General features: G+C 29.6%; 1 protein-coding gene across 5 annotated transcripts in view; it reads left to right on the top strand.

Moving 5' to 3' along the window:
• LOC105832146 (neuroendocrine convertase 1) overlaps positions 1 to 17,914 on the top strand; it is a 29,555-nt gene that overhangs the window by 3,714 nt on the left and 7,927 nt on the right. For 4 of the 5 annotated variants that reach the window (XR_003625389.2, XM_012672826.3, XM_036285799.1 and 1 more), the window contains exons 3-10: positions 10,739 to 10,843; positions 11,094 to 11,309; positions 11,935 to 12,081; positions 12,433 to 12,499; positions 13,685 to 13,956; positions 15,594 to 15,806; positions 16,235 to 16,335; positions 17,270 to 17,335. Coding sequence is in view for 4 of the 5 variants with exons in the window: in XM_012672826.3 (XP_012528280.1) it covers positions 10,739 to 10,843; positions 11,094 to 11,309; positions 11,935 to 12,081; positions 12,433 to 12,499; positions 13,685 to 13,956; positions 15,594 to 15,806; positions 16,235 to 16,335; positions 17,270 to 17,335 (1,187 nt within the window). In the remaining variant the exon portion in view is untranslated. The remainder of the gene's footprint in view (positions 1 to 10,738; positions 10,844 to 11,093; positions 11,310 to 11,934; positions 12,082 to 12,432; positions 12,500 to 13,684; positions 13,957 to 15,593; positions 15,807 to 16,234; positions 16,336 to 17,269; positions 17,336 to 17,914) is intronic. The other variant, XM_036285798.1, reaches the window with a different exon arrangement.

Raw genomic sequence — 17,914 nt, 5'->3', positions numbered from 1 at the left:
AAACGATACCGTATCTTTTCCCTTAGCTTTGACGAGAGTACTGGTGCAATCGATGCCTTTCATCTGTCCCACAATATGTAGTTTACGCCAGAAATGCTAAACCTGCTTTTAATTTTAAATAAGTATTTAAATAAAGTGCTGAATTGTGTAATTTGTAAGTCTTTCTTGATAAACATGTAATAAAAATAACCACAATTTATTTCAAGGTATCTTTAGTAAGATTTTTTCAATATAAATAAAATATTTATCATGTAACAAATTATTTTTTTCTGTCTATTCTTGGATGTGTAAACTAAAATCACAACAAAAACAAATCTTATTATATAATTAGTTTTAATTATATTTTAATGATTTTTATTAAAGTATAATTAATTCTAATTATCAAATAATTATATCTGTAAATACATCTTTAAAGAAAATAAAGAAAACGAATAATAAAAGATAAATACTTAAATCTACAATTTATTGCATACATAAATTTTTCAACGTAATAGTTTTACATGTCTCGAATAGATTCCTGATTTGTCGAGCTGCTACTATCCAATATTACGATACGCGTTTTCTTAACGAATTCGACATAATTACATAAACGTAACGTAGTTGCTCTTTTCAATCTCCCGAACGTCTCCGGAAGTCCTACCTTCAAGTGCGACATTTTTTAACCGAGAAACTACGAGCTACACGCGAAAGGAGGGCACCACGAGACCGTACCGCAGCAACTGCAACTGCTTTGCCAAGCACGCGGTCTACCGCAATCCGCGAGCGAGCGCAACGCGTGAGATTGCTCTTAGGTTGTCTGTAAGTGCATATATCCAGCGCGGTTACGACATGTAATTATTTCATATAATTAAGCCCACTCGTAACGACCAACGAGTACGCGACGCAACCGCGACGTTAACGGGCCGAATGGAAAAGTGATGAACGCGTTTCAAAGGGCTTAATTACGCACGCAAAGTCGTGGCCTCGTGGGGTGCCCTGTAATTCGTAGCATTTATTATCATTTGTGCCTACTCTTTATTCCGTACCGTCATATTCTATTAAATAAGGCGATGTATGCATGAATTCGCATGAACGAGCGTGAGCCGAGTTCACAATTCGTAGCAACAACTTGTTTGGTACACCTATATAGAGCGCTACAGCTCACATTTACAATATAATGGGAAGAAAGCTGGCATTTAATGCAGTCAGATATATGATTAAACAGAATATAAAGTCTTTTTCAAAAGAAGCAGTTTTTTGAAAATATCAAACAGAAACTTTTTACAGCAAATGTTTATGTTATAAATTTATAAATTTACAATTATATGATTTTTATTAATATTGTCATTTTATTTCAATTAAATATTAAATAAGAATTTCCAAAAATCTCAAAATTTCCAATTTGATATTATTTGTTAAAAATATAACATTATTTAAACTTATTGTTTCTAAATTTCTATATACTTTGTAAGTTCTAACTAAAATTATTATGCCATATTGTGAATATTATTTATAATTATATTATTTATATTTATTAAATGCGTTTACAATTTGTGCTCATTGATTTGATTCTTGCTGATTTAAAGTATAATTAATTAATAGATAATATTAATTATTAAATAACATATGAATTTAAATTATTAATTAAAATAAATATTAATTTATGCAAAAACAGTTAATTGTGCTTTTTATTATTATTATAGTATTAATTAGCAGTGATCATCCAAAAATTGTCAAAGTATGTAACAAAGTGACGTTTGATCGTTGAGTGATTAGCTGAAACTTAAGAAACGTTTGTGATTTGTTTTTCATTATCTTACGTACAAGTTTCTATTATAAAGGGCCAAGATTGCTCGATCAAGTTCGATCGGACCTCAGGGCAAATTGGAATTTGGTTATCGAGAATCTGTTATAGAACTGTCGGAATGAATTTCCCGACATTAGTTTTTCTGCCGACAGTCAGAAACTTTCTTTATTTTAGAGGCATAGCAATGTGGATAGTTGAAGGGATGGGGTTATTATCGTCAAAATAAGCTGTCAATGGTATCAGTTTTAATTGAAATAAACTATTCTACATATTTGCTAGATATCTCATATATAAATAACAAATTTACAATTGTATATAATGAATATTTAAAAATGTATATGTACATTATTTAAAAACAGTTTTTTTTATTTTGAATATATTTTTATGTATAATTAAAATTGATTAATTAATCGTTTATTTTGTTATAAATTATTAATTTCCACACCATAGATCATGATCTATTAGCAAGTCGCGAATAATTTTTTAGCGGTTGTAGAAACCAAAAGCAAATTTTGAAATAAATTACAATTATCCTTGCACCTAAACGTTTAATAGTTTCGATAATGTAATCGAAGCTCTCATTAATAAAAGAAAAGAAACATACTCTTCATATCTTCATAACTTATACTGAAAAAATAAATTTCTAAAATTATATATTCAATAAAAAATTAAAAAGTAAAAAGAATAAAGTGGTATATACCAAAAAATGCATTTAAATAGACTCTAAATAAATAATTTATACCTAACTCTTTTTTTTCACACGTCTTTTTATATTCATTAAACTTAGATGAATGTTTGTCTTAAAAAATCGCAGTCTACGTAAAGAAAATCTTTTTATAGATGCTAGAATAATAATAACCTTTTTTTCATATTTTCTAAAAAAGAAAAATATATTAGAAGATAAAATTATAATAAACTGAAGCGCATAACAATGTTTATATTTATATTCACATATTGGATTTTTCTCTTTCCCTTTCTTTCCTTTTGTTCTTTTTTTATTGATGTTTTATTCATAAAATCTGAGCAATATTATTCTCGATACGGATAAATAAAAAAAATAAATCTTTACTTTTCTTGTTCCTTTATATCATATAAAACAATAATTTTAAAAATAATACAAGATTAATAATGCAAAATACGTACATATCTAAAAATTATACTTTTGCAAAATTTATTTAGCTTTATTTAAGAGAATTGATAAACTAAAAATTTTATAGAAATTATTTTGCGGCCTATTTTCTTTAATATAAATTACTTATTAAACGAAAACATACTAAAATCTGCTTATAATTTACACAAATTTTATATAATGATAATATCTTTAGACAAATTCTCTAACGGATATTATTTTACACGTTTCTAAAATAACAGAAACTATCAATACGTAATTATACTGATTCAGCGTTTGCCAATAATTGAAATAAATGACGTAGCATCCTGCTGCACACTATAATGAACTTCCCGTGAAGTTATGTCCGTTAACAAATGTCACAGCGATTTACTGTCCGAACCGTGTCTTTTTATCAGCTTCCTCCCTTCTGAAAAGATTTAATTTCAAGGCGGAATTCACCCACGCCAATATTCTGATCGACGAAGTTAATGCATATTTGATAGCGCGTAAATCACTGTAATCTAATTTTGCTTAATTTATACAAAGTGTTATAGCTTCTGTAATTTAAGTACGCTAAAATTTGATACACTAACACACATACACATACATACATAATTAGTCACAATCTTGATAAGATCTAAAACTTTTTTATTTTTAATTTAATTATTATTTTTTATTTAATTCTTAAGTGTTTAATTATTATTTTATATTTATATAAAAGTAATATTATCTATTTTTAAAAAGTTATTTATTAACAAAAACACACGAGTTTTGAAAATATAAAAATTTATAACTGCGTCTTTTACAATATTTTTGAATTAGAATTATACAACTCCTAATCGACGACTTTTATGAATCTAAACAATAATTGTAACATGTACCTATTAGAAATTGTATTTGTGGCATTATTAATTAAATGAAAAAATAAGCTGTTTGATGAAATACTTATTAAGCAAATCTTATGTAAATAATGATTTTGCTACTGTTCCATAACTATTTTTTTGTTTGCCATTGTACGTAGTTACTGACGTTTGTCTCAAGAATAGAGATAGAATATAATCAATATAACGTTAATCGGTTCAAAACAATCGAGCCAAATCGATTGTATAGAACTAGAGTTGGAGCTCTTTGATCAAATTCACGTGATGTTGGTTATAGCGTTGATTTCAATTAAAACTTTAACTTTGACATCGACTTCGACACGATGAAGTTTCAAAGGTCGAACGTATTAATGCAATTTCTCGTTGCTTATACATGCCTGTTACAGTTCAACTATTATAAAGATTGTCAAACTTTCTTTGCCTCTTTGAATTTCTTAACGTCGCTTTTCAAAACGCTCAAAACTCTCGAGGTATCCTCTACTTTCAAAAAGCATACGAATAATTGCAAAAATAGTTATTTCCTCTTCGAGATATGGAACATAGAGTTTACTTAATATGTTCCTTTAATTTAATTTCGTTTTTGTCAGTCTACCCTATGCATTCGCAATTCTCTTCTACATGTTTACGAAAAAATGAGACTATCTAAAAATTTCGATATGTTAAAAACTAAGAACTTACTCATTTCTGACATTGAGTCAAAGTAATCTAGACTTTAATGCAAAGTATAAAATATTAACTATTATCCGAATGTTTTCTCTTAAATACTAAATAGTAAAGACTACGATAACAATGTGGTCGTTTGTTTGTGCACGTGCAACAAAGTTTAGGATATCATCGTCAGTTTAGGTGTTTACTGCTACATATCACCGCAACTGTATAAACGCTTACCTAAAGTGTGAGTACTGCCAGTTTGGGAACCTGCACGTGAACTTGTAGATCGTTGAGAACTTCTACCCTCCGCTGAATTCAATGCATGTAATTGAATTTGCAGTCCGCAAGTGCCAGACATCGCGTAATCCCAAGTAACACGTATATCAGAGTGTCATGGGCCGCCACTCACAATATGTTCAACTGTTAAGAGAAAAATTCCACGTCGCGGTCTAGCATTTCGAAATCTAAAGCTTCACAGCTTAAGTAATCTGATAAAATAAAAAAGATATTTGATAAATATTTAATAGTTCAAATTTGCTTTCTTACTTTACATATTATATTAATGAAATGTATTTTATTATTTTAAATGTGTGCATATGCACAATTGTATTTTTAATATATTTTAGATAAGAAAAAAGTATATTTAATAATTAAATATTACATAAGATATACACACATATGTTTATCTTGTAGTACTGCATACTGTAATGTATGCAAAAATGAGTTCCTTTTTTAGTATATGTAGATAGATGTAGAACATATATGTATATAGAGATAGTCGTTGCATCTTACTTAACTATCCACCTACAAAAAACGCGTTTATACATGTACATCTATTTACACTGAAAAAGGAACTTATATTTTTGCACGCTAGTACACACACACACACACACACACACACACACACACACACACACACACACACACACACACACACACACACACACACACACACACACACACACACACACTAGCGTGTAAAAATATGTTTCTTTTTTAGTGTAAATATATATATATATATACATATACATGTGTGACAAATATATATATATATATGTATATTTGTTACAACAAAATTAATATATTTTTACATTTTTCTTAAAGCAGTAGAACGAAATATATGCTTCCAAAAATAGTACACGTTGCTAATGTTTCTCGATTATTTTATGTTTCTTATTAATCCGAAACAAAAAATTATAACAAATTTGTTTAATACGAACATAATGAACTACAGGGAAGAAAAATATTAAAAATTTTCGAAATAACAGCATGAAAGAAGAAGGTCGAATTTCACAAGAGATTCTTTGTTTTTTATTACTAATAAAAAAAGTTATGTTACATTGGTGGTTGTAGTTTACGTAATAAATTTATTTTATAGTTTTAAAAAGTTTGATAAAAATTGCTTATTAGTGACAAAAATTTTAGGAACATTAATAAAAAAAGGAATTTTGACACGAAACTTTTAGCGTTGTTTTTAAGAGCTATACATTTAAGAGCATTATTTTTTCATTTTTTAATATATCCATGGATATATTCTTAAGATTTCAAGCTTAAGAAAATGCAAAAAGAAATAAAAAATTTTTTAATTTTATACCGAAGTACTTTCTTTATTTTCATAGTTTACAGTTCAACCGTTCTCTAAATATTTCTCTTAAGAAAAAAATCGACTCTTGTTTATAAGAAATCCATATATGACTCGATATAGAATCTAAAGTCTGTAAAGTTTGGAGAGAATACGCGATGATACCCCGTAGAAACATACGCATGTACATATTCGGGCACGCAAAATACACGGAGAACGCGGAGAATGCTCACAGGAATTCAAGAGACAGGGACGAAGGTGTGGTCGGAAAACGACGACGAGGGTTGCTACTGAGCAGGCAAGGCCAACCAGGGAGAAGAGGATAGAGACGTTAGGGTTTTCATTGGAAACTGACGACGCCTGCGGGAGCTTACGGGTGCGGGATTACGAGAGACAGTTGGAAATCCGATCAAAACAAATGGACTGCGAAAATACTTCGTCTCTCTCTCTCTCTCTTTCTCTCTCTCTCTCTCTCTCTCTCTCTCTCTCTCTCTCTCTCTCTCTCTCTCTCTCTCTCTCTCTCTCTCTCTCTCTCTCTCTCTTTCTCTCTTTCTGCTTATTCGCCCTTCACTCTTCCCATTTCTCTCATCTTCACCTATGCTCCACGCCCAATATTCACCCGGAGGGGGTTACAAGTTGGATCGGCGATGCGCAGATTTTCTTGTATCTATATGAGACATCCCTCTTAGCAGTCGAAAAGCAATCTGAATACCGATAAGATGAATCGTCTACTGATCGCGAAGTAATGATCGGCACTGATTTCTCACCTTTATCTGTTCCTTTTCCTTATGCGCGCGTATTTTTCACGAGTTCTTTCGCGAAAAATACTATCGATGATGTAATGACGTTCAAGCTCTGAAACGTTTTTACGCGAGCGAAACTTAAAACGATTAAATGGGAAATATGTAAGAATAACATAACCCCCCCCCCCCGAAGAAAATGTTATAAAGAAAAAAATGTAAAGTATGTACATAAAAAATATTTAAAAGGCTGTATCTATTATGAAACATAAAATTAACTGCTCAACAGTTTTTATTGTTTTATTTTAAATTTGTTTCATACAATTTTAATTAAATATAGGCATGCAAATTAGAAAATCAAATCAGAAAAAAATTTATTAATTAAACTTATCTTTAAAAATGTATCTTTAAAAGTGCTGTTTTTTATGCTTTAAGTTTGTCTTATTTGGCTAATTGCATTGATTTCAGATGATTTATATTTAAGCAGTTAATTTTTTATTTAATACACATACTTTTATAAATCTTTTATGTATATTTAGCGTACAATTAAAAAAAAAGGTTTTTTGTTACCTCTATTGCATCCTTTTCCGAGTTTGTTCCAAAATTAAATGGAGAAATTCAAGTAGGGTTAAAGTAAAACTTCCGTAATTGGCGAATATTATCTGTGTAAGACAATAATGCAGTAAATTAAAAATATATATACATATATACATATATTTTCCAATGACTCAGATCGATTGTTCCAACTTCTTGGTAAATTTACCTATCAGGTAAATATATGTTTGTCTTTATTTATTTAAGAAAAGAAATGAAGATGGACACATGTTTACCTGGTAGATAAGTTTACCAAGAAGTTTAAAAAATCGGCCCTTACAGCTTTAAAATTTGAATTGAAACTTCAAATTTAACAGAAAATATTTTACCCAATGTATATTTTGGAATGCAATATTTATTTTGTTTAATTATTATATCTTTTCTAGTATAGCTAAAAGAAAATAAATTAGACGAAATTGAATTAGCTTACGTTTATTTAAAGAAAAATCGGTATGTATATTTGCGGCTCAATGTTACTAAAGAAAGCCATTTTGTATCAGATTAACATTGCGATATCACGGTAATACTCGGTAATAACCGTAATATTCGCCTCGTCGCTCTGATTGCGAAGTAATGACCGTCCCCGATTTTCTCTTCGTGCTTCTCACGTACACGTCCGTGCAACCCCCGTATTCTCTGCGACTGCTGTGCTTACCGATTACGAGAAGAGAGGAAAGGACCATTATCACGTAGTCGACGAATTCGAGTTTGAAGCGTTCCCACGTGGAATTTAAGAGAAGCACCCCGCGTGACACCTAGAAAGCACGTGCCCTATCTATCCGACGCTATTCCACGTTAAAAGCGGCGACCTTGAAGTCGTCGCTTGGTAAAAGGGTTGAAAACGCTCACGTGCCGATCGAGAATCTTCTTAAGAATTCTACAACGAAGAAGTTTGCGGGAGCTATATCGAACCGCAAGATTTGTCAAATTAACCCCTTTCACGACGGAACACGTATATCCATGAAGTAGAACTTACTGCGGAATTTTATTATCAGTTGTTTTAAAACTTACCTCAAAATCCGTTCATGATATCTTTCTTCTGCAGAGCTAACTTTGCTTTATCGGTAATTAATGTCAAGCTAAGAAGAATACATGAAGATTGTTTGAATTCAATTTTCTATAACAAGTATTGTTACAAAAATAAGAAGGAGCTTTAATTAATATAAGAGCTTCACAAATAATAACAAAAAATAATAACAAATCTTACAAAATATTACAAATATTACAAAATATAGTATTTTTTTTTGTAGGATTTTTTTCTTTATTTAATACATGAGAAAATGTTAGCAAATCTTTCTTCCCGCAAATCATGTTTCATATGCTGTTATTTAATATTAAATTCGTATAGTTCACATTTGTAAATCTACGTTTACAGAAGGTAGAAGGATTTCCGATCGATCCACGAATCGCAATGTAAAATCCTAAATGCTTAATGCAGCGTGCGTGGCATACGTGATCACGGATACGCAAACGTGCAACATTTATGCATCGCTGTATTGAAAAGTGTATCCCGCCGGATATTCAGTAGTTTATCAGCGAGTTCAGCGAAGCATTTTGACGATCAAATTTATTCCTTCCAATCGGATGCACAGCAGATATGATGGATAGTGGATTAAAGGATTTTTGCGCATGTTGTATGGGATTAAGAGGATAGCAGACGAAAGGATTATTGTTTTATAATCCCAGTGCCCTGAATTTCCTTGGACTCTGCTGTGAAGTTTGATCGCGTTTAATATTACTCCTGAAAAACGTTATGCGAAAGAAACTGCTGTTGTCGCAAGTAATAGAATTAATAAAGTATGCCGGAATAAAAATTTAAAATAATATACTATGCAAAAATGAAAACAAAGTAATCTTCAGTTTTTATAAAAAGTAATCATTATAAATATATTGTAATCTTTAACAATGTATTAATTATGTACATAAAATACACAAATCCAATATTAAATAACATATTTTTAAAAGAATAATTAAACAATCTTATACATAAGTAATAATAAAAATATTTTATAGTTAAAAGTCAAAAGTAATTAATTAAAATTAATTATCAAATATTAAAAATAATTACATATACTTATAGAGCATTTTACATTTACAATTTATTTGAAACTATTTATAACTACTACTTTTTATATATAATGAAGATTAACTTATTTATACATTGCCCAACTGTCGAGTTAAAACAATTTGTGCAGAGTAGATATACATATCATAATAAAATATCGTCATAATATTACTCGAACCAAATTACGACATAAATGTCAATAAGGTTCCATACCAAAAAAAGTAATCGGCAATATCGACAATTACTAGGAGAGGCAGATCGGACAGTTAGGAGGTATTTCGAAATAAACGGCACGTGTCTGATACGTTACGGAAATATCATAGCCGTCCCCCTTTGCACAAACGACACCCAGTTTCCTACCAGGTGGTCTCCCCTCCTACACACTTCCCTCGCTCAGTCTCTGTCATATTGCTTTACGCCATGCGGAACATCGCATGCGGATGCCATACAAAAACGAAGCAAACCGGCTGCGTGACACTGTGGATAATAATAACGTTACGATACCCCATTTAGACTTTTGATAGTTCCCCTCCCTCAAAGAAGTCAGTCGATCTACCAACTACTTTTGTATAATATCCTGATCGCAGCGTCCCTTTCATCCGTTCGCAAAGGGCGCGAACGTCGGGACGTCTAGTTTTACCCTCACCCTAAGCGTCAAGCGAAGGGTAGTTAATGTCGACATGCGTGAGTTAGAGAGGCGATGTTGATGAACGTTCGAAGAATTAATTTAATTTACGTACTGAACGTGTCGCTTTTACATAATGATGGTTTAACTTACCTTTATTTAATTTAAAATGTAAACAACTTTTAATTCAAATAATTCTGATAATTTTTGTATAAGCGTTCTATAACCGCAGAACTTTTTTTCACATTGTTAATTTTTATAATTAATTATTTTTTAATATAAATATTAAAGAAATATTAAAGAAAATAATACTGATAATATTTATATTTAAAGAATTAGCTATGTTTATATAAGCAATTTTATTTTTAATTATATCACTAAATAATTTTTTGTAATTGTAAGATTATATCTATAAATAAATAAGAAAGAGAATATGTCAATTTATAACATAACATACAATTATGCAAAAAAAGTTCTTTAAACCAAATATAACGTAGCATTAATTTATGCTGATGAACACTGAGATCAAGAACAATGAGAAAAAAAGAATCAGCTGCGAAAAGAAAATGGAAAGACGGCGTTTTAACACTTATTTAGGCAAAAATTTAAATAAACGCTTAATCCAACCTCAAGTTCATTAAATATGCAACCCGTATCATTGGCCTTCTTGATAAATTTACATGTAATGGATCTTTTTATTCAGGTTCTTGGATTCAAGGACACATATATATGGCTTAAGGATGATAATCCGAGCCAGAAGAAAAGAGGAAATATTCGCTTAACGAAGGCTCTTAATGCAAACTCTAAGGTAACATTTTTATATTCCGAAAATGTTATTTTAAATAATGTTCTATAACGGGAAAGATTCTGTAACAAACCTTTTTTAATTAGTAATTTCTAAAACTTTTCTAAGATAAAAAATTACTAATGCATGTAATTGCTGATACATATAAATAAAAATAATATTAGTAAATTTTTCAAAAATAAGAATAGTTATATAAATGCAAAACAAGAAAAATATAACTTTCTTAACATAATTTACGTTTTATTGAGGGAAGATTATCTGGGCGGATCAACAGAAAACCGTAAAACGACTTAAACGCGATTACATCTCGTTAGCCGATTTGGAATCTGAAAAACCTTTAATGCGAGAAAAACGTCTACAATTAAACTTATACGGAGATGCATTAAATACCATTAGCAACGAAAATCATAATGCTGTCCATAAATTACGGATATTCAATGACGAACTTTGGAATCAACAATGGTATCTGGTAATAATAGTTTGCAACATTTCCCATTATTTCATAAATAATGCTTTATTGTTTAATTATGCAATAGAGATTTGTAATGGAAGTTTTAAGATGAAAACAGATTTTGCAATTTTTAATTAATTTAAATTAGAAAGAGTATTACCATTTGTATTATGACATTTTTATCATCGAACAGAACTTTAAAATGAATAAATTTCAAAATATTTTAAGTATATACCTTACATTTTTTTATACACTTAAATGAATAAATCTGAAGAAAATTACTGAAAATTGCTACAAAAAATTTATACGAAAATTAAATTAAGAAAGGCAAATGCAATTAATAATTTTTTATATTCAACAAAAGTATTTTATTTTATTTATTATTTATTACAAAAGAACACATAATAGATTTACGTTATTATTTCCAATAATAAAGTGCATGAATTTTGGAGCAACTTATATAAAAGCTTTTCAATAGTCAAATTAATCAACTTTATTTTTCATAAAAATAATTAGTTTATAATTTCATGAATTTTCTTTCCTCTTGTGTCATGGAACGAATTAATTTAGCGGTCGAAAAATTCATATATTATACTTTTTTCTCAATTAAAGATAAATGAATTCTTTTTATCAACCGTCGTAGCAAGACACAAGGACGAATAAAGCTTTGCCGAAGCTCGACTTAAACGTTCTGCCTCTCTATCGACTGGGGATAACTGGTCGTGGAGTAAGAATTGCTGTTCTCGACGATGGTTTAGAATACACACATGATGATCTACGGAACAATTATGTGAGTAACATTTGCTTAAAACTTTATGTTTGTCTCATAGATGACGAAACGAGTAACTTAAGAATTTATTTTATATTATACCAGAAAAAACATTATTATGCTCTTAATAATACATATTTTATGTTATCTTTATATGCTATCTTCATATATACATTTGCATATATTATATTTAAATCCTACATATCTAAAGATAAATTTTATATTTTTGTATAAATCGATATTATGTTTCTTCATAATTTAATATTATTTAAAGAAGAGCAGAGAATTATTTTTAACAATCAGCCAGAAAATGATATAATATATGTTACCTTAATTCTATCTACAATTATATTTAATAACATTTAAAATTAGGATGCGGCTATTAGTTATGACATAAATGAAGGCGACGATGATCCTTTTCCAAGATACGATAAATCAGGTAATTTCTATATTAGATCTTTTCATTTAATATATAATTATTATATAATAATAAAATAAAAATTATAAAATAATACATACCTGTTTTCTCTACATTTGTTTAATTAAATAAATTTAAAATATTCATAATTTAAACTACGATAACTTACTTATAATAATTTGCAATACATCAAATAAAATGCGTCTAGTGTATTTAGAATACATTTAAATCAAGATACACCGAATGTTTGTGAAATTAATTGAAAGTTTTTGCTCGCAAAACTTTGTTAATTTGTTACATTATAAGAAATTTTTTACTGTCTACATAAATCTATTCTAATCTTAATCTATGTGTAAAGTTTTTTTATATTTACTAAGTAAAAATATATATTTTCCATACTTAGTATTATCATGTATTTTTATGAATATTTAAAGAGAATAGAGAGATTTGTAACTCGGTCATTCAGATAATGTAGTAACGTTGTAAAAATTCAGTCAATACGAGCCAATAAATAATTTACCCGGGAAAAGACGAGAGGTAAAAGTGTTAACGTGTCGATATTAATGAAATTTACGTGAAATTAAATCAAATATGGTTATAGTCGTATCGTCCTCAAATCAATCCCTTCACAGATTTACATTGTAATTATTAATGCAGTTATACAATTTAATTATTAAATGCAATTATACAGAACAAAATTGATTATGCAAAACGCAAGCAATCTGATTCCGACTACGTCTTCAAATAAAATAAATTGATTTTAATTATTATTTAAAAAATATTATTTTTATCAAATTTTCTTTAAAACAAAATTTATCATATTTATAAAAATAAGTTTTAAAAATGAAAAAAGCAATAGTTGTAAGAATTTATTTAATTAAATAAGTGTACTTTTATTAAAATAAGTGAAAAGCATTTCAATTTTTTTTACATAACTACGTCTAAGGCATAGTGCTTGCATTTTTATCAGTCAATATTACATTGTCTGCGTGAAATTATATGTATACACGGTATTTTCAATTTTTCAACACGATATTTTTACAATCGGATAATGCGGAATTACGTAACAAAATTTTAATCTCCTATGTAGATGTTCCTATCGTTTGACTCTTCTCCTCGAGCGCCTCGGTGGACTTTAGCTGGCTCCGCCGGCCCGATTGAACATTACTGTTTCACAATTGTATTACAAATTCAACTACCCCTCAGGGATGAACGGTCACGGCACCAGGTGTGCCGGCGAGATAGGAATGGAGGCCAACAACCAAAAGTGTGGCGTCGGTGTCGCCTTCGAGGCATCCATCGGGGGCATCAAGCTCCTCGATGGTCTGGTGAATGACCGCGTGGAAGGCGAAGCTCTAGGATATAGATCCGAGCTTATTGACATCTACACGGCTTCCTGGGGACCAGCGGATGATGGAAAAAGTTTGGAGGCACCTGGGAGGCTTGCTCTCGAAGCACTCGAACGTGGCATAACAGAGGTCAGTTTGCAATCAAGTTATAATAATAATAATAATAATAATAATAATAATAATAATATTAATAATAATAATAAAGATACATATACAGTACTAAAACCATTAAAGGTACACCAGTTGCAATCGCAATAGATAAAGGCAATAGCTGAAGAGCTTGATTTAAAGTCATACCTGAGCATGGAAACAGACATACACAATAATTATCCGAAATAAAAATATAAAAATATAAAAAGAGACACGTTATTGTACAATAGAATTATTAAAAACTAAGAGAAATATATATAAATATATATTAGAAAACAATAATTAGATTAAATATGTAAATAGAATAACTAGAAAAATTTAAAAAATATTAAAAGTCAAGATTAAAAATTATTTCTTAATATACCGCATAATAAACAATATTTATAAAAATTAAATTTCTTCCTTAAGAAGAGAATTTATAACTCCATAAATAATTTAGATTTGAAGAATGAAAATAAATAATAAATTTCCCAAAAACAAAGTTAATATGATTTTATTATCGGCGTTTTTTAAAAATTAAATGAAATTATTGTGATAAACACTATATTTTATAATTTTTTATAAAATGTAATATTTATACTTTGTTTCTGGAGAAATATTTATGAGAAAAAAGAGAGTATGAGTTTTATATTCTCTCTAATAGGATTACGAGTGGGATTGACTTTACGTCAGAGTGAAACAGATTTTCTGGTCATTTAATGTTTAAACAAGCTTTTAACACCGAGTAAGCTTAACTCAGTATAGTTAAATTTTAACTATGTTTTCCCTGGCGATACGTTACTTGTTGATCATTTTTTTTAAAGGGTAGAAAATCCTAAACCATTTTCATTAGCCACAAATTTACCTTTATTAGTGCAATTTTTTATACTTGTGATTTATTCGCAAACCGCGTATTCTACGTAAACGTCTGGCAAAGTGAATGCGATGATTAAGTTTATTTTTAGGCTAATAAATTCCTAGGATTTATTAAGATTTATAAACTCAGAAATACATATTAATTTATTTAACACTCGACAATTTGACTAAAATTGAAGATAATTAAAACAGCGTGTCGAGAAAAGATTTAAGAATAATTAAATCTTATAAATGCAAGAAACTCGAAGCTTCTTTCTGATAAATTTAGTGAAATCAAAGATTTTGTTATCTTATCTTGATAATTCGTTTTGATTCCAAAAGTATGTCGATCTTAATGTTATTGGCACGAACGTTAGTTCCTCTTTCTTCAAAGAGATGTTCACAAGGTGCTCACGTTTATAAAGTGTTCTCTTCTCATTTCTTTCCGAGGATTAAATATGAACGAGAAGAATTTCTAACAACGGCCTGAAGCAAAGGCTCGATTTACTTGTGCATATTTATCTTTATAAAAGCAACATCTTTTATGCAATGGCACCTTTCTTTCTACGAACCTATCACACACTTTTCAAAATGTCGCAGCAATTTTTTAATTTACGTACGGACTTTCACCTTCATTCATCTTTTAGCTCATTAGTAAGTTATTGCCTGAGTAAATTATTTGCGGTTTAACGTCTAGATATAACATGACGTGAAAGTTTTATCATTTGATAAATTTACTTTGACTTCGCCTGTGGCAATATTAATACTTGAATATTTGACAGGGTCGTAAAGGCAAAGGTAACATATATGTATGGGCTTCTGGGAATGGTGGCTCTAAATCGGATGACTGCGGATGTGACGGGTACGTTGGAAGTATATACACAGTGGCTGTCGGATCAGCCAGCCAAACCGGAAGATTTCCTTGGTATGGGGAAAGATGTCCTGCTACTCTTGCCACGACGTACAGCAGCGGCGCGTATAACGATCAAATGATAGTAAGTGTTTTTTAGCTTGAAGTGTTAATTGAATTGAAACAAGATGGAAACAAGATAAAAGATGATTGATTCTTTCGTGTGATACATTATTAATAAAAACATATAAAGCGTTTATATCTTAATTAAATTTAATTGTCATTTAATTGCATATGTATGGCTTTTACATTTTTTCTTAAATTTATATGCAAAGCAAAAATATAATATTCTTGTCTAGTGTTGTTATCTATTATCGTAAGTGTAAACAGGACTAAAATATCAAACTTTTAAGGGCAGTATCGTTAGAACTGATTTCTGATTTTAAATACAATGTTATTACTCGATTACTTCAATTCGGTTTTTTAACGTCTGTAATCAAATAATAATAAGTATTCGCGTGTGAAAGGCAAGGACGGCCGAATAATTTAATAGCTTTCATTTACACTACGCAGGCAACAACGGATCTACGAAACACCTGCACAACTAGGCACACGGGTACTTCAGCTTCTGCCCCATTAGCCGCCGGAATATTGGCTCTCGCGCTGCAAGTAAAGTACGTACATACTCTCAGCAATCTCCCATTGAAACTTTTCTTTGAAACCCTAACGCTAACTTGATTACTAGTACTCAGCTACGTTTATTTTTAGTCACGCCGTCAATGAAAAGGGATACTTTACTGATCCAAACTTTCTTCTCTCATAACGGTATTTTCTCTACTAACATACATCGCGCCATTAACTAAGAACTCGAGAAATTGAAATGTGAACTTTATTAGAACATGGTAAAGTATAATTATGACAATTATAATTATAACAGAAAGAGCAGTATAGTTATTGCAATTAATGCGTAATAAAGATGAACATACATTGAACACATATGTTGAGATAGTTTGATAATAGTAACGATACACGCATTAAAATTTACTTTTATTACTTTGTCAATGATTTGCTTGCACAAAATAAATAATTTGAATCACAAATTATTACAAAATTTTGCATTTTACATAAAGTTAATTTTAATCTTTATTAATTTTTTTTTTTTATATATTTCCTTATATTTCTTTTTACATGATCGAATTTCTCGTAGTCACAAAGACATAAAGATAAGCTGCTAAAAGATTAAATAAACTGTTAAAGATAAATAAAGTATAAAAAGAGAAATGTATATGTTTTGGATAGCAATTTTAAGAAAAATGAAATAGCACAGACAACTCTAGAAAATGTTTTAAACATTTTGTTCATTACATTCTTAAAAATATTTCTTTACGGTTTATCTTTTTCTGTCTTCATAACATTGTATATCTGATATATAAGTACACAATATTCGATACACGTTTAAACATAGGATTATATACATATATTGAATTTCAATTTATTCTCGATTAATCTATGGCCCGAAATAAAGACGTTATTTCAGCAACAAATAGTAGGTATTGTTCGATATTCTAATCGAAGACGTATATTAAAGGCTTTTCCTTATTTTTACAGCAACGACTTGACGTGGAGGGACATTCAGCATCTGATAACTTGGTCATCAGAATACAATCCTCTCAGGTGAGCGTCTCTTAAATAGCAATTCGGGCAATATGTATATACAATTGCTAGTTTAAATTCTTATTCTCTCGTGCCGCAGCAGAATAGGTCATTTGCAATATGAAACCGTAATTCAGCCGAAAGCCGCAGAAAAAAATTTTTCTCAATTAAAAATAATTCTCAGTGCGATCAACTGTGATTAATAAGTGAGATCGCACAAGGATCCGTGCAAAACGATATTAGCGATAATTGAAGACCTCTCTCAGAAATCAAATAAGACTCTACTTTTTAAAGTTTTTCTTTTCCAATATTTAATTTTAGTACCAGAACACATGACTAAATTATAACTTTATCAATTTACTCTCCCTTTTTTCATGGAGTTGATCAATTTTAGTTCCGAGAAATTTAATCGTGATTGCGTTTAAACTTCATTTTCTAACAGATTTATACGAACGATGTAATCCGCGTGGAAAATTCAAAATAATTTTTCGACATTTCCAATAGTATCGAATATATTTGCTACATTTTTCACGATATCAAACACGCAAGTCACAACTGTACCATGCATGAAAATTATTTTAAACAATGATGTGTAACTTT

Source organism: Monomorium pharaonis, chromosome 4 (genome assembly GCF_013373865.1).
Source record: "Monomorium pharaonis isolate MP-MQ-018 chromosome 4, ASM1337386v2, whole genome shotgun sequence".
In the NCBI taxonomy this organism is placed as follows: Eukaryota; Metazoa; Arthropoda; class Insecta; order Hymenoptera; family Formicidae; genus Monomorium; species Monomorium pharaonis.
The sequence above is the reverse complement of the archived record's forward strand: the minus strand, read 5'-3'. Positions and strand labels throughout refer to the sequence as shown.